Source organism: Antennarius striatus, chromosome 7 (genome assembly GCF_040054535.1).
Source record: "Antennarius striatus isolate MH-2024 chromosome 7, ASM4005453v1, whole genome shotgun sequence".
Classification (NCBI taxonomy): Eukaryota; Metazoa; Chordata; class Actinopteri; order Lophiiformes; family Antennariidae; genus Antennarius; species Antennarius striatus.
This window is the reverse complement of record NC_090782.1, coordinates 25036298-25063172: the sequence shown is the minus strand read 5'-3', so window position 1 is coordinate 25063172 and position 26875 is coordinate 25036298. Positions and strand designations below refer to the sequence as shown.

Here is a 26875-nt window from a genome sequence, read left to right as displayed (position 1 = left end):
TGAAAACAAACTGCTGGATTTGAGTGTAGGTTTTAATCTGCAGAGTGTTCATTATCCTTTTAAACGGTAAACGACTTAATATTCCCTTACATTCCATCACTGCTGTTGGTGAAGCTCTGATTTACAACAAATGTGAGTGACTTTAAAAAGCGGGTGAAATCCTGGTGTTTACTCCCGTGGGAGTGGCCCACAGAGAGACGTTACTTTATCTTCCAGTCGTGGACCAGAGTGCACTGCTGTCACATCACAGCCCAACAGAGGGCAAAGTGCACCGTGACAGCGGGCCTTTATCAGGCCCTCCTCTCCCTCCCCCGGTGGAGTCTCCACCTCGTTCTGTGGAGCAGAAACACTCAGACTTTCACTCATCAGGCTTCATTCTGCTGTGTTCTTCTTGTTCATGGCCACACCAGCAAAGGTAAGACTCCTCTCCTCTCTATTGTGGTGCTGGTTTATTCATTTAGACCTCCTCCTTAGACCTGACAGGAGAGGGGGGGGGGTTGATTATTCATCTTATTACCAATGCAAATGAACTTTGTTCTAAATGTTCCACATGGATTGGGAAGACTTTGGATGACATCACCCCCACCCTGCTGGCAAATTTTAATTCAGGACAAACTGGATTGTGAAACTCAGGGAATCAGGAGCTGTAAAGGCGTTTACTTTAGTGCTCTAATAAAAAGCTCTCAAGGACAGAACAACCAGACGACACCGAACGCAATGACCAACGCAAACGGGTCACGTTGACGTGTTTTCTGCTCAATTTTGAATTTTCTGGGACCGAATTTAAAAAGGGAAAGGGATGCGTTTCGCTGCCAGCTGGTACCAAACGAAGCCCGTTTCAGAATGCCTTCCTTCAGGATGGGAAATAGAGACTATAATTAGATGTGGTCAGTTCAAGCTCAAGGATTTGTGTATGTGTGTGTGTGTGTGTGTGTGTGTGTGTGTGTGTGTGTGTGTGTGTGGTACAGTCCTTCACTTCCGTTTGTTTTGGTTCCTGAGGCGACTTTAGGTTCTAAATATGTAGAAAAAACAGCCCAGGAATACATAATTGGAGAGTAGTTGTTCCAGATTTTCAGCCCAACCCTGTCGACTGTTTCAGCCAGAAAACATCAGGCGGGAACAGAAGAACCCGACGAGTCCCTGTTTGTTTGAAAAGCACACCATGTGAATCAAGGTGGTGGTTATTTAGAGATAAAAAGTTCCTACCTTGGCGAGAGTGGCGCTGGAAACACGACACCCCCACCAAGAAGGAACGGTCCTGCTAGCGTCGCTGGGCTAACCCGGCCCGGGCCGCAACCCTCCCCGGTGGTTTGTGGGAATCGTTTCAGTTGTTTTTCACAACTGGGGTAAAGACGCCCTTTCTAGCAATGTTAAAAGAAGAGATGAAAACATTCCTGGAGCCACCCCCCACCCCCCCTTATGTGCATCTAAAATAATCAATTAGCCGACCAGCTCATCCTGCTAAGGTGCAAACAAAATCAGTCCATGTCATTTTTATTGAACACAACATCAAACCTAAAGCATTCAGCAGTAAAACACTGGACAGAAATAACTTTACATCACACATTTATTTCTGTCAGTGCTCTGATAAGGAAATTATTTATAGTGAACTGGAAAAATATGTAAGAAAACGTGGAATAAAATCTTAATTTATATCCAGTCCATAAAAGCTTGAATTCCTGAAAGGAGAAGAAACAAAGAGCCGTTCATTCACGAATCTCCGTCCCATCATGAGCTGCATGTGCATGCTCTGCTGCGCAGCTAGCAGTGTGTGCATGCTCTGCTGCGCAGCTAGCAGTGTGTGCATGCTCTGCTGCGCAGCTAGCTGCGTGTGTATGCTCTGCTGCGCAGCTAGCAGTGTGTGCATGCCCTGCTGCGCAGCTAGCTGCGTGTGCATGCTCTGCTGCGCAGCTAGCTGCGTGTGCATGCTCTGCTGCGCAGCTAGCTGCGTGTGCATGCTCTGCTGCGCAGCTAGCTGTGTGTGCATGCTGAGTTGCAGCTACGTACATGAGCTGCAGATTAATTAATCTTTAGGCGTTAATAAAGTTCAACTGAATTGAAATCCAAACTAATTCAATGAGAAGTGGGAGAAACATCAGCCCCAGAATCCACTGGGCTGTTTGGCGGCTGGCGCTCTGTGTGCGTCACGTCCTCCTCTGGACTTCCTGGTCCTGCTCAGGACTTCCTGGTCCTCCTCTCTCCTCGTCAGCAGGGGTTACAAACACACCAGACCTTCATTACAGTCAGATCACAATCAGCTGAGGGCTGAAGCAGCTTCCAGTCGTTCTCCGGGCCTGAAGGTTTCTTCTGTTCCTGTTCACCAGCTGATCTTGATGTTCATTTGATGCTTTCACCAGTTTCCAGTTCGCTCCTGGATGTCTGTTGTCATGTTTGTGAGTATTCCCCTTCTTGATAGATCTGGATTTTATTGGTCACTTTGCCCCGTTGTGGTGGTTTTCAGGTCATACTTTGTATTTGAGGTGATTTTCAGTTGAACTTTATTATTAAACCAATCTTCAGTTTGTGTTCTGCTGCTAGAAAACCAATCACAGATTGTGGGTGGAGGCAGCGAGGAGATAAGATGACAATAGGCTCTTCTGTGGAATGGAATGGTCTCTTCTGTGGAATTGTAAATCAATAACTTGTCACACCTCCTGCAGCCACGTGGTTTCCTACATTAATTTTATACACATATCCAGAGACCTGGTCGTAATGACACATCTCGACTGGACCTGTGACTGGTTGAACTGGGAGCGGGGAGCGTTCCACTCCTGCTGCGGTGGTTCCCAGTGGGTTATTCTGGTCAACTGGTGAAAATGGTTTTTATCGCTGTTTACTCTCCTGTGGTCACATGGTCGGGGTGAAGGCGAGGTTAACCGCATCGCTGCACGCTGTCTGCTGCGCCGTCTGGCTTGCCAAGACATGCACTAATGGGCGTTAGCTTCACCCGTATGCTAACAGGAAGTCGGGGTGATCCAGTATGGTGACAGTAGGGTAGAACCTTCAACTTCCTGTCGTATTTAATGGGGTAACTTTAAAAAAAACCCATTAAAGGTGGCTAAAAACATTTGAATGCAAACAGGCGGCCCTGTGATCCTCAGGTTGTGATTTTATTGGTTTGTTCCTGTTGGGTTTTGGTGTTTCTGGGCGGCAGCGTCCTTCTGTGACTCATCTCTACGGGTCAAAGCTTAACGCGTGATCCCATCACACAGCTTTGGGGTCAGGTCCTCATATTTTTGGCCCCTGCCCCGCCCTGTTTTAGCCTCACATCCCATAAAAGGATCCCAGGGTTACTCAAACTGACCACATTTGGACGGCGAGGCTCAGAAACCTGATGGGACACAAACATCTGCTGACCGGCAGGGAAAGTTCTCGCTTCCCTAAATGTTCCATGACTTTCCATCTCGAGTTTCACTTCCTGCAGGGCGCCCATGTGACCAGAATCCGCCATGGACGACGTGCAGCAGATGGATTTGACCTACGTCACTGAACGCATCATCATCGTCTTCTGTCCTCCCCGATGTCCAGAGGAGACCTACCGGCAGAGCCTGCAGGAGATTCTGCTCATGCTGCAGTCCAAGCACGCACACAACTGTATGGTGAGTAATCAGATTACATCAGAGTTACTAGATCATAGCACAGTACTCAAATAAGAAGTTATGTCTATAAAGTTGATAAGTAATTCATTTAAAGACCAGAGATCCATACAAATATTCAAATGATTTTTGTATGTGCAAAATTTCACTTTTACTTTCATTTTTGCTTCACTTCCTTCTTTCATATCTATATTTTTTATTTCTTTTTTAAAATTTATTTCATCCTTGTTTTTTCATTTTGTCCCTGCTTCTAATCTCCTCTCTTCAGTTTTTTTTTTTAGAGTTTGTCATAATTCTGTATCTCCACCCATTGTTTTCGTGAGCTGCTGTGAACTTTATCTCTTTTATATCTCTGATAAAGTAGAATTTAACACAGGTTTGGTTGCTGATCAATAACCACATGATTAATATAAATAAAACACATTTATTCTTCCACCTATTAACCTGAGACTTTTTCATTCAAGAGTTCCACACATAATATAATTAAATTATAAAACCAGGTAGCGACGGATCCAGATCCTCATTTAGATCCAGGAAAACAAGAACACTGATGATGCCAAAGTAATCCACATTCTAGATGCAGGATTTTGTGGTTCAGGAGTCACATGATGAGGGCCAGCCAATCACAGCACGGCTGCTTTCAAATGGTCAGAGCTCATTTTGAAACTCTCCTCCTTCTCCTTCCTCCAGCTCATCAACGTCTCTCAGAGGAGCGACGCCCTCTCTGGCATGAACCTGGAGGTAAGGCCCCGGCACACCTGTGAGACACCCAGAGCACCCATGTGACACCCGGTGTGCCGCCGCTTCACCCACTTCACAGCATGTGTGGTTTGTTCCTCAGGTTCTGGACACTGGTTGGCTGGATCTCCTGGCCCCCAACCTGAACCAGATCTTCAGCGTCTGCACCGCGATGGAGAACTGGCTGGAGGTGCATCCAAAGCACGTCCTGGTGCTGCACTGCAGGGTACACCCCACCCGTCCTCGGACGAACGGAGCGCGGCGGCGGTGGAACCGGGTCTGATCCTGTGTTTGTTCTCCACAGGGAGGGAAAGGTCGGCTCGGCGTCTTGGTGGCTTCCTACATCCACTTCAGCAACATGTCGGCCAGGTAACCAGAAGACGTGGAGGCAGGGAAGGGGTTAAAGCGAGGAGAGCGTTCACTCAGAAACACCTTATGGTTCACGTTTAACATCACGTAGACCACAGCGTGGCCACCTTTTCCATGTCAGTCCATCTTCTTCATCCTCTTCTCTAACACCACCACCGCTCATGTTTTCCATCCACCTTCTCTTTGGTCTTCCTCTTGTCCTCTTTCCTGGTGGCTCCATCCTCATCACCCTTTCACCAACATCCTCACCATCTCTCCTCTGGATGTGTCCAAACCATCAGAGTCTGCTCTCTTTGACTTTGTCTCCAGAACATCTCACCTTGGCTGTTCCTCTGAGGAACTCATTTCTGATCCCATCCACCTGGTCACTCCTGGAGAACCTCAACATCTTCATTACCTCCACCTCCATTTCCTGTCTTCTGTTCAGCACCATTGTCCCTAATCCCTTCATCATGGTTGTTCTCACCACACATGTCTTCCTTCCAGCAGAGACTGTTCTGTCCAACCAAACCCTGACACTGAGTTCTAGACCCCCTTCAGGTCACAACCCTGTGAGTCTGACAGACTGAACCTGTGCCTCTCCCTCAGTGCAGACCTTTCTCTGGACCGCTTTGCCATGAGGAAGTTCTACACCGATAAGCTGTCCCCTCTGATGACCCCTTCGCAAAAACGGTAAGAACCTGGTGGTCAAAGGTCAGCAGGTGTTTAGATCTGAGCCGCTGATGTAGATCTGCTGCGACTATTGACTGTCGACTGGTCACCAATCAATGGTGGTCCAATGGTTGACCAATGGTGTTCACGTCTCCGTCCTCTCCAGGTACGTGTGGACGTTGGGCAGCATGCTGAAGGGAGGACTGAGAATGAGCCCATCTCCATCGTTTCTCCTCTGTATCGTTCTTCACGGTCTTCCCAAACTACGACCAGATGGAGGTAAGGAGCAAATGTCTGAGGAAGCAGAACCAGATTGGTGCTGGTCCGAAGAAAGGACGACCTCAACCACCATTAAGGCGTTGGGTTGTTCCTCGTTCTCAAGCAGCTGTTCTGGGTTTTCCTCAGGGTGCTGTCTGTTCCTGCGGGTCTACCAGAGTCTGCAAGCCGTTTGCACGTCAGCAGTGTAGTAAGGAATCACCTGAAGTGTCTTCATCACGTCTGGAGATGTTCCAGAGTCAAATGGGAGGCACTGATGTTTTGTTTTAAATCCATCAGCCATGCTAACGCCACCCAGACGGACCAGCTGTACCTGGTGCTCCAGCCGGCTCAGCTGCTGATGGGGGACATCATGGTGAGACATGCCATGCAGGGCCTTCATAACTACTTATAATGCGTCTTATTTACCATGACACAAATGTCAACGTTGAGGCGAACACCTTCCCCCGATATTAAAGCGCCGTCTGTCTGAATTCAGGTGGTCTGTTACGATAAAAACAGTCGCTTGTCCAGCCGTCAGGTCGTCTTCCGCGTCCAGTTTCACACGGGTCTCATCCACGGTCACACCCTCACCTTCTTCAAGGCGGACCTGGACTGCGCCAGCGAAGGTATTTATCACCCACCGCCATCGTCGCCAGCGCTCTGGTCTTTATCTACAGCTGATAAACGCTCCCGTATTTCCGCTGCCCTTCCCCCTCCCCTGTAAATACGGCCCTGATCAACTAACCTTGGATGTTTTATCAGGTGCACAGGTGCGCAGGACGCACGGAAGGACGTCCAGTGTTTATCCACCCACGTGTCTCATTTTGCTGTTCTTCCTCCAGATCCCCGGTTCCCAGACGATGGAAAAGTGGAGCTGTTTTTTTCTGACGGCCCTGAGAAGATAAGAGGTGAACTTTTGAAGCTTTTACAAGTTCAGACCCGGGACTCCAACGCTTCTAAATATAAAACAGAACAAAGAACAAGGGAGCAGCTGGAGATGAGAGCATTCAGTGTTATTTATCGGCTCCAGCTCTCGGAGCTCAAACGTTTGTGGGGGGGTTGAGTTGAGGGAGTTAATTCGGTTCATGAAAGTTTTCCCCAACAGTCTTTTTATCCACGATGAAGACTTGACAGTGAAGGAAAGACAACAACATCAACGGACTCCTTAGTCGTATCACGACGTGAAGGAGTGAAGTAAGAGTAAAACCACCTGACGCCAAACCCTGCAGACATGGAAACAAGACAGACGCACACTCACGACCTGTGAATGAAAGGTTTTCACCTTCCACAGTTGGCCAGATGGGGGCAGTGTTGGGCACCGGGAGGATGGCGCCAAACTGGCCCTCAGCGCCCCCCGCCCCCCCAAAACATTACACGCTTTGCCTCTCAACAGGAAGTAATATAAGGGGTTATCACACACACACATCTGACAGGAATCCAGACAATCACACACATTCAGACACGCAAAAATAGGAATGATGCCGAGACGAAACCAAAGGTCACGTCACGGGTTCAATCAGATTGACATGATCGGAATCAGCTGCTGCTGTTGCTTCTCTGACTGGCGGCGCTTCTTTTTATTGCAACAGGCCGGGAGCTGTGGCACAACGGCGCCGGCGTGACTGTGGACTACGACACCCTGGACCCTCTGGTCCGGCGAGATTCCTACCGGGACGCGACTCCTACCGTTAGAGGTATGTTTGTCTGGCTTTCTGCTCCTCTGGTGGGCTCATACGAACACATTGAGGTGGAGAAAGTCGTGATGTCACAGCGAAGAGGGCGTGTCCCTCGTCAACATGGTCGAATAAATGTTCTTTGAAGCTTATTTTTGGTTCATAAATTACCGTAAATAATAAGATAGTTCGTTGCTATATCGTGGAATTTGTTTTTTGCGTGTGGTTCCTGGAACACATTAACCGCGAGTAACAAGTGTGCACTGTTAGACATTTTTTTAGTTAGCGGCGATGGTGGAGACCAAAATTGGAGCTAAAACTAACCACCTCTGACGTGGGGGCGTGTCTTATCAATGCCCCGCCCCTACGCAAAACTTTTACTTTGTAGTTTGCTTAAACAGAAGATTCATCATGTTGATCTGAAAGAAGCACAGCGCTAACATCTTAGCCTTAACAGAGCTAAGTTGTTCATTTTCACTTGGGTTCGGTCCGTTGGGTGATTGTCCGGTCGTCAGCTTGACAGCTTCTAGCCGCCGCTGTCACAAAGAGGTCTTTCAAACGGGTGGAGCGGCGATCAGATCTGATGGCAGCTACACCCAGCCCGTGTTTGGAGGCGGCAGGAGCAGAAAAACACACAAAGAAGTGGCGCTCCAGCTGTTTTCTGCCGCTGCTAAATCCGCTCCATGTAATTTAGATGGAAAAAGGCCGAAAACATGACCATGAGGTTTAACCACAGGCGCGTAACGAAGGTGGCGAGCAGCGAGCGATGCGGCCGCGTACAGGAATGTTGTTTTTAGCCACAGGTGGTTCTACTTTACCCCCCCCCACACCTCTGTTTGTCACTCTATCCCTTCATCCCCTCGTCTTCCCTGTCTCTCCTGTCTCCGTGTTGTTTTCAGGTTCAAGTTGCAGGTTGTCCACCGCATCCCTGTCCCCTCCCCCCTAGCTTCTTTGACCCGCCCCCGTGTTTACATTCCCCTCTCCATATTTGGGCGGCTCAAGGTCCTTTGGGTTCTTTTTTCTCGAATTGCTGCACAAACTGTCCCACCTGTGTACGAACTAGAGCCGCTGGTGAATGATCCACCTCTCCGTTCCTCACCACTGCTTCTCTCTCTCTCTTAGCCATACCTACCTGAGTGACTGGATGCAGGGGGGGAGGGATGAGGCAAAGCATGACTGGGAAGGCGGGGATTCTGGACGGAGCATAAAAAGCGAGAGAGAGAGAGAGGGGGGATGTTAGCACCTTAAGAGAGACTGTTCTGACCTCGTCTTCCCGCGCCGGAGGCCGGAGCGACTCCCTGTCACCTCATCCTTCCCTTTCCGTCCTTGTCCTAGCCCTCCCAGCCCGTTTCCTCTTTCTCTGGGGGGGTCGGTGGTGGGAGGGGGCATTGGCTCCGGGGAGCGTTCCCATCCTGTTTCTAGTCTGCGGCGGGAGCAGTGAAAGTTGAACTCCAGTGCCGGTAACGTAAGCTAGCTGCCTTTGTGTGTCTTTCTGTCCATTCTGGAGCTCTTAGGTTCTTGTGAAAGTTGTTTTGTGTGTGTGTGTGTGTGTGTGTGTGTGTGTGTGAGAGAGCAGCCGTGATCTTTCACCATGCATGTCTGGTATTTGAGCTTTATTGCCTCTCTGGACTCCAGAGGCTCTTTCGGCGCTGGTCGTCTCTCCGTTGGGTTGCCGCCGCCGCCGTCGGAGGCGATCTTATCTGAACGCCACGACTTATCAGAGCAGAACTTGTTCCTTCAGGCTGTGTCCACAGCAACATAACTCTGATTCCATCTTTCCTCTTGGACTTTTCCTCGGTCTCTGGCCTTGGGACTGGTCGAAGTTATCTTTGGGGTTGACTTTGATGACTCGCTTTCTTCTTTCGTTTGACCCTGAAGTCTTTTCCTGGATAGTCTTTGTAACTTCCATCCTGGTGTCTCCTAACGGTTGCTGTGATCCTCTGTGTTTTACCGCTGATGAAACGCTGATGCGTGAACGCCACGTGTATCCATATCGAACCATCACATCGGCGCGAATCAGATATTGAAAGCGGGAATGAGATGATCTCCGGCAGACGGCGAACAGCTGATCGTCACCACCCTCCTGCCTGGAAGGCTGGATTCGCCGTATGACGACTGCGAATTCGTGATACAAGCTCCAGACAGTTAGACGTACTTAGCGAGACGCGAAAAAACGCAAGTGTGTCTTAAAGGAACAGTCCACCCCAAAATGACAATTCGCTTGCTCTCTACATTTGGCTCAACTCTCCTGTCCCAACTTTGACCAGTAATCTTCTTTTTACAGCTCCAGCTCACGTCCTGCATCCTGGAAATGGCCAAGTGAGGAAGAAGAGTAGCAAGGAAGAAGTCTTATGCCCCCAAACCGCCAGCTGCAGTGAACGAACTCCGTCTGCCAGCAGTGATTCGGGTCTTTCTGTTGCCTCGCAAGGGCAGACCGGACCAGGAAAGAAGGCAGGGGCAACACGAGACAAGGGCGTCCGGGCAGGGAAGCTGGTCCCTGGGGTGGACTTTGAGATAGTCCAGCCTCTTCTGGAGGTCATGGCGGAGCTCGCCGCCAGTGGGGGAAAGAATGAGATGGATGGAGACGAATCCGGGATGGGCCTCACGACCAACGGAGAGGCTTCGTCCAGCGAGAGGGAAACGGACATACTGGACGATGAGGACCGGGGTGTGACGGCTCAGGCTTTAGACGTCCCAAGTTCAAACAGTGTCTGCTCCATCTCCTCGGAGAACCTACCCAAAATGCAAACTGAGTACTCAACGCAGTCGTGGGTTCGGCAGCAGCAGGCGGCCGACGGCGTCATGGATACATACCGCCGGAAGCCTCCGCCCCTGGAGGCTCCCGACACGCCAACTCGAGGAATCTGCAGCAGGGAGGCGGTCCAGAGAAGACTGGCGGATCAGGATATCGCATCAAACGGAGGTACCCAGCCTGTCAACGAGCCCCCCCAGCAGGAGGATCTGGAGTCGTTAACCACGGACATCGACGAGTCCATCGAGCAGCTGAACCAGCTGATTTTGGACTTGGACCCGACGTTTGTTCCTGTCCCGACCCGGTGTCCCCCCGTCTCCCGATCCGCCTCCCTCCAAAGCAACGGGCTCAGCCAGAAGGCCGGCGCCCATCAGTCAGGTAAGACCAAATGAACTTAAAGCAGACTAGGTCATCAGAGACGCGTAGAGGCTCTTGTGGGGAGTCACGTTTCTGGAAGGAGATTGCCTGCAAAAATACACCCCAAGGGTTTGAAATTCATCAACAACTTGCAGATTAAATGTAGTTTACACTTGATACACAGCTGTGTTTACGACCAAATACCTGCCAAACGTTGCTGTTTTATGTTGCTCACGTGCAAAAAAGGTAAAGGCATCACAAACTAGCAATAACGTGCATTAAAAAAAGTGTTTTGCTGTCGCAACATGTAGCATAACTGCTCGCTCTAGACTAGTTAGCATGCTAGTGTTTGACTTTTCACTGCACCGGTTAGCCTGGGTGGAGATGCTACGCTAACGGAGAAGGTTTTGAAAGGAAAATCTACCAAAAATATTATGAAAAAGAAATCAACATTCACCTTTGTTTGGTGAACAACTTCTTCAAGCTCACTTCCTGTTAGTGGCGTCACTCACAGGAAGTGAGCTGCATTTTGGCGCAAAATGACATTAGTGTGACTGGGTGGAAGGTGAACTTGATGGAAACAGAAAAATCGTGATATTTTAACCTAAAAACAGGTCATTTTAATAGAATTATCACATTTCCTATTAAGTATTTCTAACCAGAATGAAAAAAATGTGATTTATTTGATATTTTTTAAGTTTTACATTTGAAAAAATTCCTCTTTGAATGTTGAGGACAGGTTTTCATGGAACGGCCCAACGGTCCACGGCGCCGTTACAAAACTCTGCTTGTTCTGAGACACAAAACGGTCCACTGTCAAATTTAGATTGGCTGAAATAAAGAAAATAAACGTGTGCCAACAACCCGGCCCGTCGGCTGGACTCCTTTTTATTGTCGATCGGCTCATAGAGGGGCTTTCATAACCCGGACGGGAGGACCAGAGCGCCGCTGGATGGTGGAAACCTCCACCTGGGAAAACATCTGTGTTTGACAGAAGGCGTGTTTGTTAGCGTGTGCGGGTGGAACGGCGGAACCTGAGCGCGTCACGGTACCGAGGAACCTTCCCTGACCTCCTCCTGACGGATTTATTCCCTCTCGTCCACCGGGACGCCACCATTAGGTGGAGGAACCCTTCGGATGTGACCTCCATCTTTGATTTACCTTCTGTTTGGTGGCTCAGGGTCAAAGATGAGTGAGTGATGTCATCAAAGATGGCGGTGGTGACTGCAGAAACCCCGACATTTAACCTCTGACCCCATGGTGTGTGCAGTGGGGTCAGAGGGGGGGCTGTGGTTGTTCTGGGTGTGGAATCCGAGTGCAGGAAATGGAGCTTGCTTGTTTGCGTGCGTCCAGGTCAACGGGCTGCCGTGACCCGGGGGCGTCGCCCGAGCAGCGGCGCTGGTGTTTCACCACCAAGCGTGTTTTTAACATGTTTTTCAGGCTCATGTCAGCGATCAGGAATGCTTTTGAAGTCAGACACTTGGACGTCCGGTGTGTTTGCACCCTTATAATGTCAGTCTTCAGCTCACACACACACACACACACACACACACACACACACACACACACATGTCGTATTCCTGTAGGGTTTTAATCACGACGGCCAAAACCAGATTATTAAAAACACTTCATGTCAAACAGTTCACTTACTCTCCTTCCTTATTACCTGCTGTTCCCACACACCTGTGGTGTTCCCACACACCTGTGGTGTTTCCACCACCTGCGGTGATGAAGCGTGTTCTTCGTCACGCCGTCTCTCTGCTGATGATCACCTGACAGTCTTTTGTCAGAAACCAACGCTGTAAGCGGGACGCTCCGTCGTCGCCTCTGATGACCAGCTGACGTTCAGAGCGTCTGTTTTGATGTTTCGGATCAGAATCTTCATCCTGGCTCTTCCCTCTTCCTCCGTCCCCCCCCCTCTGCTCATCAGGGTGGAGGCAGCAGAAGCAGATCAGCGACGTGGTCGACTACGCTGGGTGGCGAGGGGGCCGCGCCCAGAGCTCCAGAGACCCCCCACTGCGGAGTCCCCCCTCCCCCGCTCAGGTAAACACACCACCTGTGATAACAGATCAACCCGAGGGGGGAGAACGCCCCCTAAACAGGAAGTAAAAGACTTCCTGTTGAGGAAGAACACCAACTGGATAGAAATCAACCAAACTCAACCCAGATCAATGCTGATCGATTAACAGATATGGGAGGCGGGGCCTTCCATTAAACGATGTGTGAGTGGGCGTGTCCTCCCGTCTGATTGGGCGTGGGCGTGTCCTCTCTACCCCTGGCTCCCTTTCGTTTTTTTAAAGGTTCCTGCTCTCGTTCTTGTGGCATGAATGACCCGACTGTTTACGGCAAAACACAGGCAGAGATCACAAGACTGTGTGTGTGTGTGTGTGTGTGTTTGTGTGTGTGTGTGTGTGTGTGTGTGTGTGTGTGTGTGTGTGTGTCCTCATGAGACCAGAATCACGCTGCTGGCGGTTTCTCTACTTATTTTTCTTCCCTTCTTCTGGTCAAAGCACGGCCCTCTGTACAACAACAGAAGCCCGGACTGTCGAGGCCCCCAGGACCGCTCTGACGTGGCCCCGCCCACCCCAGCCTTCCCAGTGTCCCCGCCCACACCTTACGGTAAGAGTTGAGGTCATCAAGGACACACCTGGACGTGTCTGCAGCGTCCAATCTGATCGTCTGCCTTCCCTCCCCAGTGAAACACTTCTCAGAGTTCAGGACTGGGGGGCAGTGGACGGACAGATGGCCAGCAGGTACTGTGTGTGTGTGTGTGTGTGTGTGTGTGTGGGTTGGAAAGTCAGCTGGAATGTCCCCATGACAAAACGCACCACAAACACACATCTGGTTCTCTGCTGCTATTGGCTGGAGAAGTGGGCGGGGCTCTGTTGGGCTTGTTTGTGGTTGGTTTGAGGTAAAAATAGAGAAAGTTGGGATATTGCTGGTTTTAGTGAAAACTGTGAAATGTGTTCGTTGCTATGGCGATGTCGTAAACTTCGCTGGAGCCAGAGAACATGCTAAAGGTTGGCCTGGACCGGGGGGGGTCTGACCTGGGTAGGGGGTCCAAAGACAACCGAGACCGTCTAGCAGGTTCCTCTGGAGGTTCCCCAGGAGGCGGTCCTTCAGGTCTCCGCTGACCTCCCAGTCGGCGCCAACATGAAGCAGGATAAAGATTAAAAGTCGCTGACAACATTTAAACCACGTATCGGCACAGCTGATAGCGGCTAATTATAGATGCTAACAGAGGAAGCGAGAGCTGCTGGCAGGATGTCCACTCATGTCCTGTTCTGGGAGGCTACAGGAGGACAGGGGGAGGGTCTTTTGTTGCCGGGACATCCTGCCGAAGGAGATGTCTAGCGCCCAGCTGCAGAAGGAATCGACTGTAGTCGCGTCTCAGGTCGGATCCGTCGGGTTCCGAAAGTGTTCGTTCGTCTGTCCGTTAGTCCACCAAATATCTTCACAACCGTTGCAGATAGAAAGATGAAACGAAAAGCACGCTATACTCAAAGGGGATAAAAATGAGATGATGACCTTGACCTTGAGAAAAGTAAGACAAGGTCAAATTTCATCTTTTGTACACTCAGAAACCGGATTAGAAAGACGAGGGAGAAGGCCAGTGTGAGTAAGACCATAGATCACAGCTGGTGCTTTGATCAGTGACAGTAGGTCAGAGCGCTATCTTTGATCTATGCAAGTAGGTCAGGGCGCAACTTTGGATTCAGGGGTGTCGCAGGATGTTGCAGTCTGTGATTGCCTTGGTTCTAGTCTTGAGGTTTGGTTCTGTTCATCTCACCTGAAAGGTGTCACACCTTTAGCTTTAGCGAACAGGTTTCATCGATTGTTGCCCCATCAGAGCGCTTTGGCATGACGTCGTCTGTTTATTATGAATGAAACCAGAGCGGTATTTATTTTGCGGTTTCGCTCCGCATCAGTTGTTTTTTAAAGGGCAGATCCTCCTGTTTATTGTAAACATGTTTGTTCGGGCGGCGACGGGATGGAAAGGCTAAAGACGGATTATTACCCGTTTGAAGACACCATCTCTCCTCTGGATGGTCAGAAGAGTTTCCTGTTTCCCACGTTAAAGGTAGACGACAGTCTGGGAAACATTTTCCACACGGGGACAAAAAAAATAGCTCAGATTGTGTATTTGAATTAATTTTTAATTTGAAGTTTAAAAGTCATTAGTTTGACCGGAGGCGACCGGCAGCAGACGGCTGGAAAACAACGGCAGATTTCCAGCGTTATCACCCGGGTGGGAACAATGGGATCCAGTCAGAGAGATAGTAGAAGAACTTCAACACAAGAATAACAAAGTAAAATTTTTTAATCCTAAATTGTATAAATCATGTGGAAAATAGTAGTTGGCAATCGTCACTATTAGCATAAATATAGGAAGACGATAATCTGATGCATCATTGGGCTGCAATGTGTTAATGTTTAGAGCTAAGCTAACTGGGGCTAATTCGAACTAGCTATATTCTCCTAACGTTGTTCCAAACAGATTTATTTCTCTTAATGTTTCTCGGTCATCGTTATTATCCATCGGGAAAAAAATACACCAACAGATTCAATGACAGAGGTTCTGTTTTGCTTGTGGTCGTTTTATTGGGTTGTCATGACAACAGAGTGCAGCGCTCACAACTTACGTAACTTTTTTTTTGTACTCGTGTTCAAATGAAAATAAACTCTGATCTGAACGGAAGCTCTCCGCCAGCGGAAGCCGGTTTCGGCCCCAGGAATGTAAATGTCGTTATCCGGGGCAGATGGTCCGCTTGGACGGACACTTCACTGTCTGAAGACCAGGGGTCAGAGGTCAGGAGAAAGTGAGGGGGAGGGCCCTGAAAAGACGAGGGAAGCCGCCTCTTCTCCTTCAGATGATTGGGTTCTCTTCAAAGATCAATGAAGTGATGAAGTGGGAAATGTGGTCTACTAGCTATAAACAGGATACTAATTCATGACCAGACAGATGGTGTAGTTCCTCCAGTCAAGACTATTATATATTAAACTGTAGCCTGCTAATGATTAGCTTAGCATGAAGACTGGAAAGATAAGCTACTGATCAAAGTACTTTTCACACATTACACAGATTACATATCACGGCTAACCGCCGAGATCAAATGGTTAGCCGTTTTCTTTTTTTCGTTCTTAATGCTAAACTGCGCTAACTAGCTCTTGCTTCATAATGCACAAATAGATTCTATCAGTTTCCAGCTTGTTCTTTAAACAGATTGTTATTCTTTGGAATTAGCTGGCAGGATTAATATCAATCTCTTACATCTGCAGTCCCCAACCTTCTTATCTCCACGGACCGGTTTCATCTGAGACAATATTTTCACGGACTGGTCTTCATTTGCTCGATAATCATTAATGACACCAGGACAGCTGTAATCTAATAATAAATCATCAGTGGTTTCAGGTAAAATACAAACATCAACAGACAATAAACAACCTTTTTTTCATACATTGATAATCAACATCTCTGTAAACGAAATAATTGTAAGAAATAATTAAAAACTGGATTGGAGTGACTGAAAAGATGAGGTTCATTTTGATATATAGCGACTTACAATCAGTTCATTCAATGCAGGAGAAATATTGATCATTTCCAATCAAAGGGTGAACAAGTCAATCAAATAATAATAATTATAATAATGAATTAGTGGTGGGGGGCCTCTGATCTCGGGGTAACGGAGACAATGACACCTGAAGTGTGTTCAGACGTCCGGTCTACTCCAGTTTGGTTTTCTTTACGGTCACTGCAGAAAATCCCACTTCACAGAGACAGGAGGTGGAAATGGAAGCAGGGATTACGATACTTTTTGGGCGATCTCAGGATAATCTGTCTTGACGTTAATCCAGAACACTGAAGCTGTTTTGGGCGCTTAATTTAGGAGCTACAGCTGCTAACCGGTCATGTGACCCAGACCTGTCAAGTGGGACAGACGCACTCATTCGTCTGTGGGTCATTCTACACAGACGTCACTTCTCAAAATAAAAGTGACGTCTTGAATAAAACAGAAGTCATGTAAATTATTTCTTCTTTCTGTGCAGCCCAGTAACAAACGACCCACGGACCGGTACCGGTCCGCGGCCCGGGGGCTGGGGACCACTGTCTTACATAATCATAATTCAGGTTTAGAGGCATAGGTAACCACAATAGGCTAAGCTAGCTGTGTCTGTCTTCATGCTAAGCTAACTAGCTCCTGCCTCCTTTGTTTAGTCCAAACAGTGGTGTCATTTAACACACGTGACGTCAGATTGACCTTATCTAAAGTTGTGGTTTTTTGGTAACACAGTGCGACTTTGCATCAAAACTCGCAACTTCACCTCATCGTAGATTTTTGGTTGGCAGTCACGTGACACCCTACGTGAATTCTATTGGCTGACGGCATCCTGAAGTGCGCTACGTTCCGTGAGTCTTGGACTTCCATGAGACACCAAAGTGCTTTAAACAGTCTATCAGTGTTTTAAAGGTAATACAGATAGAAGGTGGTTTAATATCAGTATGGGGGGGTTCAGAAACGTTTACATTACCATAAATAGTAAAATAAATTGTTTATCGCTATATTACGGAATTTGTTATTTGCGTGTGGTTCCTGGAACGCATTAACCGCGAGGAACGAGGGATCACTACTACTTTTTGTGTATTTTTTCCCAGACAAACTGGGCTGATGTCCATCCAGCTCATTTCCTGTGTCACGGCGGTTAAGATCCGGCACGCGGCAGACGCTTCCTCTAAAGCTAAAGTAAACTGGACGCGATCGAGTCGGGAGCTTTATGGTGTCATTTATGATGTGCTAAGATTAGCCACACGGTGTGTGTGTGTGTGTGTGTGTGTGTGTGTGTGTGTATACGCCTTTGTGCTTGTGGCGAACAGATGGTGGGAGGGGACACACATGTCCCAACAGAGAGGCCATAGAGACCCCCCTACCCCACCCAACCCGAGCAACAATCACCCCCTCCTCTTGGAGGTCCATAAAAGGCCATACATGACCTCTGGCCCCAATGGAATCCACTGTGATTGGGCGAAAGGGCCCAGCAGGAAGAGTGCTCAGTGGTCAATCAGAGGGAGAGGAGGGCAGGAGGAGAAGGAAGGGGGGGAGGAATTCTCCCTCTGTTGTCCCTCCCTCCATACAAACCCAGCAGTGGAGTGGAGTCACAACACCCCAAGAGCAAAACGGCGAGCTCGTTGTTCCGTCTGCTGGATGGAGGATTTGGGCATGGCGGCAGACAGATCCAGCCCCTGAAGGAGAGTCGGGGGGCCGATCGCTTCCCAAGCAGAGAGGGGGAGGAAGGACGCACCAAAGAGACTTCATAGCAGGGGGGTGAAGAAACGATCCCAAAAAGTTTTGGCGTGAGCAGGGAAACCGGCGTCCCATCATGACGGCGTCTCTCGGTACGTTTCCATTTTCCTCTTCTTCTCTCCTGGAGGTCTTCCTCTCGGTTTCTTCATTCCGCCTTGTGTTTATGCTCCGTTATCTCCATCCCTCCTGGGAATGTTAGGGAGGAATGCTCCCCCCCCCCCCCTCTTCCCGGTCAGCCTGGTCTTCACGTCTTCTCGGATTTTAACGTCTCGCACTCGCAGGGATGATGAGATGCTTTGTTCCATCGCCGCTGTGCTCATGATCTCATTCTCTCAAAGGTTATTTTGGCCTCCATCCTGCCGTCATGGACGGCTGATGTATTGGTGATTAGCTGGGGGAGGCCGTTCCCCCCCCCCCCCGTCTGTTCTGCACCACTGACCTGAGCTGAACCAAAAAAGTCTTTCAAGACTGGTTTTATTGGACTTCTTGCTCCCAGAGATGTCATAAACGATAAAACACCAGCCGCAGCTTAACCATAGGTTCGAACCTTTACTGTAGTTTCATACAAAAAGAATGTTGGAAGTCCGGAACATACTTTCCACATGACGAAATGGGAATAATTAAGAACAGCACTGAATTTGTGCTTGATGCTTGATAATACAGTAATCCCTTGTTACTCACGGTTAATATGTTCCAGGACCACCCACAAAAAACAAAATTCTGCGAAATAGCGACGAATTATTATTTACGGTAAATTAAACATTTATGAACCCTCCCCATACTGATATCAAACCACCTTCTATCTGTATTACCTTTTCCCACTCATGCGCGTACGGTATCACGTGACTACCAAATAAAAATACACGATGTAGTGAAGCTGGGCAGTTTGAAGTGCAAATAATCGAGGGAATACTGTAAACTGTGAAGTGGAATTGAAGTAGAACCTGGAAAAGTTGTGGTTTTGGAGCGAGTGAATGTGACCAGAGCGGAAACACGACCAGCATCTAGATCAAGTCGTCGAAGTCAATCACTAAAACCACAACAGGAACAGTTTTAGCCTTTCGTTTGACAGGATTTACTCTTGAAATTTGAATCTCCAGGTTTAGAGTGAAGGAAAAAGATTTATATTTAGTCACGTGATACCGTACGCGCATTCTATTGGCTGACGGCATCGGGAAGTGTGCTACATTCCGTGAGTCTTGCATTTCCGGGAGACACAAAAGTGCTTTAAACAGTCTATCAGAGTGTTTTAAAGGTAATACAGACAGAAGGTGGTTTAATATCCATATAGGGAGGGTTCATAAATGTTTAAATTACTGTAATAAGATAAATCGTCGTTATATCATGGAATTTGCTATTTGTGTGTGGTGAGGGTTGGTAACAAGGGCGCACTATACTTCTGCATTCGTGGCCTCGAAGTCAACAAGTTGCACAATCGTCTTCAGTTTTGTGTTTCTGACTCGAGGAGACGTTCAAGTAAATTTTCCATGTCGGGAACGAATTATTCTGATTTCCCCAACACCACATGAAAGCCCTGTTAGCACCAGGCTAGGTCCAGGAGGTCCTTACCCCACAAACCCGTGAAAGAACATTTGATCACGAATTTTTAGACTGATCTATTTGGGATTCCTGAGATGATGTTCTGTGATTGGCCGACCATGTCCAATTCTTCCAGCATGAGGGGTGAAAATCCATGAAGCAGATTTGAGGTAACCCTGAAACAAGATGAGAGTTTGATCAAAATGCTTTCCTGGGGGGTAACTTTGTTGAGTGTCCAGAGGTAATGCTCAGACATCTGGTGTGAGAAACATGTGTAGTTTTCAGGACTACAAACACGGGCAAAGAGGCAGAAAATTCAAACCATAGAGACGGAAAATGTTGACAACACAGAGGACAAAGGGCCGGTTCAGAGTCAGAGACTGAAAGCAGGAAACAGGGAGCTTGTTCCTCGGGGGCACTGGTGTTTCAGTGATGATGTAATGGTGTCTGGTTTGTCAACATAACGACATGTCAAACGGTTGGATGTGTGGAGGATAAACCAGTCGAAACATGAGGTCAGAGCTGGAGGAGTCTCGTTGGGACGGACTAGTTTCAGGCCAGGTTCCGATTGGAACCGTCGTAGAATCGGTTAAGAAGGTGGAAAAGGGCTTCTACTTCCAGGACACTTCCTGGATCCACTTCCACCATTTATTTCCTGTTTCAGGAGCCATATCTCTCCAAAGTCCCAGTCAAACTTTGATGAGAAAACATTCAGCATTGGTGTGATGTAGTCAACAAAGCCAACGGGACACCTCGATGAAGCTCTCGCTTGTGAAAGCCTTGATTTGATTGGTCCCACAAGTCCTTTCATAGACAATGAAATCCTGAAAATGACCAACAAGCAGTTTTAATGAGTTTTACAAGGCTGTAAAACAGAAATCATGCTAGTTTGTGTTTGACTTTCTATCGTCAAGAGTGCTTCAGTATAATTCAGTTATTCTCAAGCACCAAGACTATTACTGAGTCAGCAAATGTCCAGTTCTGTCTAGACAGAAAATCTTGTATAAAATCGTCACTTTCTGCGGTGGTGCTGTGAAACTAAGTTGGACTAGTCGTCTGTGGTCCCGTTTCATTTTCCAGCTAAACATCCAGTGAGCTATTGGGCACAGATAATAAAACCTTTATTCCAGCAGGTTCAGACTCTGTCACTTCATACGAGAAGTGATTCCGAATGGAAAAAACTTGAAGTGTTCCTTTTTAATTGGGGCTAAAATGATGCTAACGTTCCAATCAGAGGTCTGGTTTTAATCCCAGGAACTCGTAGTCTCGGCCCGCAATCGCTTCCCCAGATGGGTCAAGTCCCACCTCCCACAGGCGTCCGGACACCAGTTCAGATATCAATGCGTCGCAAACCCCCACCATCTCGTCAGAAACCTTCATCTGAGCATGATGGCCGATCGCTTTCGCCCTCGTCCTCCTCACCCTCCCTCCGCTCGGCTGACGGGTCGACGCCGGTTTGTGATTTACGGGCGACCACCCACTGGTTTGTCCTCGTCCACAGAAGACGCTGTGTCTGGAGCCTCCGAGCGAAGAATAGCAGGAGGAGGGAACACGCTCGGCGTGATTTACTGCAGCTGATTCATTCAGAACCCAGAACTGCGTGCGGCACAAACCTTTCAGCCTGTTTTGGCTCCTAGATTTGGTCTGGCTGGACTTGAACTGTCTAGAATCCCATTGCAGGAGCTCCGAGTCAGGTTTCCAGGTAAATCCAGGGCTTCCCAGGGTTCCGTGTGGAAACTCCTGATAAGTTCAGAGGTCAGAATTCTCACTCAGAAAAAGGGCTTCTAGCAGCTATCGCTCAGCCTTCAAGGATCCTTGTTTTCAAGGATAAACATGAACTTTTCCAGGACTTTTTTTTTCTTTTTAAATCTTAGTAGTTTGGACTTGAGTGGGTCTCAGTGTCCCAGCAGGGGTCTTCCTCCTCATTGTGTTCCAACCCTCATTCCTCCTCATCCTCCTGCCTCCTGTGAATACTGTGAACAGCTGGAACATGCCAACAGGCGTGTGTGTGTGTGTGTGTGTGTGTGTGTGTGTGTGTGTGTTTGCACTCACATTCCTGAGGTCAGCAGGGAGTCTGTAAAACCCACCGTCGCCCTCATAACTCCCATGTGTGTCTTAATGCTTTTAGCCCCGCCCCCCATCAGGAGGAGCTAGCGATAGCAACAGCTAGCTTCTCCTGAGACCACGCCCCTTCCAGACGTCCTCATTGACTCCAAGCTGACAGTCACCATGGTTACAGTCCGGTATGGATGCGGCTGTGGAAGTTGGAAGTTGTGTAATGACGACCAGCGGAGCCGGAGGTCAGAGGTCAGCCAGGGGTCAGCTTGCGTTGCCGTGTTTGAGCTGCTCTCTCATTAAGTGGATGAGCTGCAGATGTGATGTGAACCGCAGCCGGTGGGAACGCCATGGGAACGCCGAGCGACAGGGCGTCCCGGGAATCCTCCCCCAGAGAGGAAAAGTGACGGGGACTGTGGGAATGTTTGCAGATCAGCTGTTTCCCTCCAGCGGCACCCGCCTCACCTCGTGAACGACCTTTAACCCCCGGTGAGGGGAAGCTCGATGTGGGTCGCCGGGGAAACGACGCCGGTGCATCGGTTTGCTTCTTAGGGAGGTGAAGGGGGGAGGCTGTGTGTGTTTTTGGGTGCGGGGGGCTGCTGGGGGGCGGGGCCACTGCCTGAACAAGCAGCTCTTTATAACGACTGAGTCTTTACACGGTGACTCATCGGACTTGAAGGCCTGAAGAGGCCTGCCCTCGTGTTTGCTGAGTGACACGGTGTCAGGATGACACACACACACACACACACACACACACACACACACACAGCTCTGACGTTACTTTTGCTCTATTTTCTCCCAGACTCCCGGGGGTTCCTGGACAGCATCGGCCACGGCGGCGGCTCCACCTCGGACGGCGACCTCTTCAGGGAGGACGTGTCGGCCACTCCCACTTCCTGTCAGAGGATCTTTGGCTCCGTGTGCTCGGTGTCATCAGAGAGCCCCCTCCCACACACAGACAGGTAAACACGGGGAATGCTAATGCTAACATCGTGAACGTGTCTCTGAACCTCTAATCCTTCTTCTTCAGCTCCACTCCTCCTCCTGTGTGGCTCGACCGGACTCCCGACTCCCATCACTCCCCTTACCCTCCCCACCCCTCACCTCCCCCCTCCCTCAGCACCCCCAATGCCCACAGCTCCCCCAGGAGAACCCTGAAAGGCCTCGGTGGAAGTCTGGGGGTCCACCAGGAGACGCACAGCCCAGATTTCTGCTCGCTGCTGCTGGGGAACGGGAACGGGGGCCTGGAGCACAGCCTGCTGGAGGCCGTCGAGGGCCTCGGCAGCCTGGACCTGGGGGGTCACGGGGGTCTCCCTCCATTGCTGCCTGAGAAGAGAAGAGGGGGAGACGTGGGCGATCTGGGCTCCCACTCCCCCTCCCTGAGTGGGTTTTCCAGCCCCCACAGTGGCAGCAGTCTCAGCATCCCATTCTCCTCCCCCATGACCCCCGACTCCCTCCGAGGACTCAGTGGGGCCCCGTCGCCGGGATCAGGTAGACCGTCCCGGATCGTTCAGGGGATGACGGTCCCCAAAAACATCCAAGGGGCCTTCAGGGGAGGTGTCTACAGTACGCCCGTTACCCGCGGTTAAAGACACGCAAAACGAATTCCACAAGATATTTACTGATGTTAAACCACCGTCTATCTGCATCACCTTTAAAACTCTGATAGACTGTTTAAAACACTTTTGTGTCTCTCGAAAGTCCGAGACTCACGGAACGTAGCGCACTTCAGGATGTCGTCAGCCAATAGAATTCACGTATGGTGTCACGTGACTGCCGACCAAAAATCCGCGATGAGTTGTTGATGCACGAGTGTGCGAGGGATTACTGTTTTCAGAAACATTTTAGTGCTATGAAACTTTTGATCCCATTGAAATACTTCTCTGGAACGTCTCCGATCAGATTCCCAAAGCTAACCGTTGGGTCTCTGGATGGTTCTGGTTCCCTGGACTGAATTTTACTTCGAACTTAAATCCTACAGAACCTCTTTCCTCTGATGCTACCTCATATATTTGACAAACGGAGCTTTGAAAGCCGACATCTAACTGTCATCTGTGCCCTGCAGACTCTGGCAGTAAACAGGACACTGTGAAGTTTGTTCAGGACACCTCCAAGTTCTGGTACAAGCCCGACATCTCCAGAGACCAAGGTAAACATCCGACGTCAGTGCGAAGGTTTGCTCCTCGTGCGGCGTGAATGCCACTGATGTGTCCCCCCCCCCCCCCGGCAGCCATCGTCGTGCTGAAGGACAAAGAGCCGGGCTCCTTCGTGGTCAGGGACAGCCATTCGTTCCGCGGGGCGTACGGACTGGCCATGAAGGTGGCCACGCCGCCGCCATCGGTGGTGCAGCAGAGTAAGAAAGGTAAGCAGGGGCTAAAGTGGTAGCATAGTGGCGTGGGGACGCCGCACAGATGCTAACATGTCCCGTGTGACTCTGCAGCGGGGGATCTGGCCAATGAGCTGGTGAGGCACTTCCTGATCGAGTGCACCCAGAAGGGCGTCCGTCTGAAGGGTTGTCCCAACGAGCCGTACTTCGGTGAGACGCAAAGACGTGTCTGGAGTTGATGCAAAAATGGTGATCGTGTTTGTTTTAAAGGAACGCTGAGAAGAACCCAAGTGGACAACAACAAGGACTTCCTGTAAAGTAGTTGCCGTGGTAACTTATAATAAGCCTGATTTTGTAGGTGTTCGTTATGAAGATGAAGTTAGTTGATTAAGTGCCAATGATCTCCACCAATCCGAGCCCGTTGTTAATCATTAAGAATCCCGAATGAGATTGTTATGGGATCGGCTGCCAGTGTCATGACTCTTTGCTTCCCCCTAGCGGCCAGGATACCAAGCTGCAAGGAGCTTTTTGTAAATTAATACAAATATTACCTTTATTTTTTTATTACTAATATTATTAATATTATGGTATTCGTTTTGTTGACAGGAAGCCTCACAGCTCTGGTGTGTCAACACTCCATCACCCCCCTGGCTCTGCCCTGTAAACTCATCCTGCCCAACAGAGGTACATTTATACGGCTTAAATTCTCTTTATTCTTCTTTTTCTTTAATGCTCTGTTTTTACGAAATAACTTTCCTGTTTTGGGACATTCACTGTCAAATCTACTTTTATTTTTTAAACAAAAACAAAGAAATCCTAAATAACTTATTGAATTAAAATATTTTTTACTGATTTTATTTATCCATCTGATACAAAAATAGATGCCGAAGTTAGTTGTGTTTTTACGTGACCAAAATCTTTTGGAGAAATAATTTAATAAACTAGTTCATAAAAGTTTTTATCGAAACCTTCGTTTAAAATCTTTCAAATTCTTACATTAATATTACATTATATACAGTATATATATATATATATATATATATATATATATATACTGTATGTCATTTATATATTATATAAAAACACATTTAATTTTTTATTTTTTTTACAATGTTATTTCTAACCATCTTTTCAGTCCAGTGTTGTTAAAATACATATTCCACAGTGACAGCTGTTTGTCTATAACTGTGTTTATTGGTCAGTAACTGTGTGTGTGTGTGTGTGTGTGTGTGTTCAGACCCGATGGAGGAGCTAAACGACTCGTCTCCTCAGACGTCGTCAAATTCTGCAGCTGAACTCCTCAAACAAGGAGCAGGTGGGACACCAACGCCCGCTGATTGGTCCTCTGGAGGGGGAAGGCTTGTTCCTTGAATGTGTGTGTGTGTGTGTGTGTGTGTGTGTGTGTGTGTGTGTGTGTGTGTGACAGCATGTAACGTGTGGTACCTGGGCTCCGTGGCGCTGGAGTCTCTGACGGGTCATCAGGCGGTGCAGAAGGCGACCACGCTGACGCTCTCCATGGACCCCCCACCGGCGTCCACCGTCGTCCACTTCAAGGTGTCAGCTCAGGGCATCACGCTGACCGACAACCAGAGGAAGTGAGTGTTCACACACACACACACACACACACACACACACACACACACACATCGGACTGATGGAGCGTCTTCCTGCAGGTTGTTCTTCAGGAGACATTACGCCGTCAGCACCGTCATCTTCTGCTCTCTGGATCCGCTGGGCAGGAAGTGAGTGTTTTAACCAGGAAGTGTTTGGTTCAGGAGAGGATCTCAGGTGTATTATGGGTAATTCAGTAAACATGTAGATGCTTCAGCATTCATCCTTAATGTGGACCTGTGTTCTGGTCCAACAGGTGGACCAGGGACAGCGGTTCTACTGCAAAGTAAGTCCTGATGGGTTTCCAGCTGCTCCTCAGGTGATCCAGGTGATCCGTCTAAACGTTCCCGTCTGACTCTTCTTCCTCCAGGATCTTTGGATTCGTAGCCAGGAAGTCTCAGAGCGAGACGGAGAACATGTGCCACCTGTTCGCGGAACACGACCCGGAGCAGCCGGCCAGCGCCATCGTCAACTTTGTCTCCAAGGTGATGATCGGGTCACATAAGAAGTAAGGGAGCGAGCCAGGAGTGGATGAAGCTCCAGAACCTGGTCCTGTGGGTCCATCCTGCACAGTGAACTCCTTTTGTACTGACTGCCCTGCAGGATGTCACCACCAGGGGGCGTGCGGACGCTTTTTATATAGATATGAGAAGATAAAAGCCTCAAACTTCTTCACAATGAACTAATTATTCTGTCTGCACACAAACGTGTTTTAAGAGACTCTAACTCTAGAAATCTGGTATCAGCATCAGGTCCGGTTCGGTTCTAGATGCCTTCAGGGTCTGCGTGTACTCCTAATGGATTGTGTTTATAGTATTTATCCCTTTTTACAGATGTAAAAGTCTCCAGAATATACTTGTCATATATTTTTGTATATTAACACGCTGTATGTGGATTAAAGGCAGACGGACCTGCGGTTCTGACCCGGATCAGACGGATGCGGGAGCTGCCGTCTGCTTTTGTTACTAATATGGATGTAAATGTGTTTCCTTCACAGCAATACAGATTAATTTACATTTATTGTACTGAAACACTTGATGTTTGTATTCATTGTTCACATAATGGTCCTTCAGCTGCGGGGGTGGGGAGTCGTCCTCGGCCCATGGGGTTTACAACCCAAATGTGTTCTGTTCAGTGGAGGGGTCTGACTGGAATCAGGGTCGTATTTCATTTTCTTCATTTTTCATGTTTGATAACTCAAAAAACAAATTGATATAAAATCTGATGGAATGATCGGGAAGGAATCCGACCAGAACCCAGTCTGGTTCTAGACCTTTTCCAGACAAAAATCAATCACTTTCTTCAGATCTATTATCTTGGTGTGCAAACTAAGCAGGACTGCAAATAGATAGGCAGATAATGATGGGTAAGTAGGTAGATACAGATAGACAGGTAGATATATAGAATCTTTGGACAATTCAGTCCAATTATGGGATTAACAAACACACAAAATGTATTTATCCTTTACATTTTTTTTTTTTAACAATTGCAGTTCCATTCAATCAGATGATTTCTAATAATTTCTAGATTAATGTTCTGGAGGTTTCAGTGGCGGTCGATGGAGGTCTGTGGAACAAGAAGTGCTTTTGTTAATATTTTGAACAGCTGTTTGCGTCGCCGTGGTAACGTCAGAGTTCAAACTTTTGGAC

The 26875-nt window shown here is 48.4% G+C and overlaps 1 protein-coding gene across 5 annotated transcripts; it reads left to right on the top strand.

Annotated features, from left to right (window-relative positions):
* The first annotated feature begins 294 nt into the window (after positions 1-294).
* Positions 295-26257, top strand: tns3.2 (tensin 3, tandem duplicate 2). 5 transcript variants are annotated; one of them, XM_068318683.1, is made up of 27 exons: positions 295-415; positions 3425-3599; positions 4287-4337; positions 4438-4560; positions 4639-4703; positions 5292-5375; positions 5521-5633; positions 5760-5820; positions 5910-5985; positions 6109-6238; positions 6455-6520; positions 7202-7306; positions 9570-10415; positions 12325-12437; positions 12905-13013; positions 13091-13147; positions 22092-22251; positions 22320-22780; positions 23355-23438; positions 23520-23651; positions 23730-23825; positions 24222-24299; positions 24853-24930; positions 25042-25210; positions 25289-25357; positions 25483-25512; positions 25597-26257. In XM_068318683.1, the coding sequence occupies exons 2-27, from the start codon at positions 3450-3452 to the stop codon at positions 25736-25738; spliced, it is 3648 nt and encodes a 1215-aa protein (XP_068174784.1). In that variant the 5' UTR covers positions 295-415; positions 3425-3449; the 3' UTR covers positions 25739-26257. The 5 variants fall into 5 exon arrangements, 4 of the variants coding, with proteins under 4 accessions (XP_068174784.1, XP_068174785.1, XP_068174786.1 ...); XM_068318684.1 differs by lacking the exon at positions 295-415 and adding an exon at positions 1943-2393; XM_068318682.1 differs by lacking the exon at positions 295-415 and having other exon boundaries at positions 2427-3599.
* The last annotated feature ends 618 nt before the right edge of the window (positions 26258-26875 follow it).

What these genes read in the sequence shown, in the direction of transcription:
- tns3.2 (XM_068318683.1), top strand. Translation starts at nt 3,450, where the DNA reads ATGGACGACGTGCAGCAGATGGATTTGACCTACGTCACTGAACGCATC. An exon ending in GTCCCCGCCCACACCTTACG is followed by an intron (nt 13,014 to 13,090) that starts GTAAGAGTTGAG and finishes TTCCCTCCCCAG; the next exon opens with TGAAACACTTCTCAGAGTTC. An exon ending in ACTCCTCAAACAAGGAGCAG is followed by an intron (nt 24,931 to 25,041) that starts GTGGGACACCAA and finishes TGTGTGTGACAG; the next exon opens with CATGTAACGTGTGGTACCTG.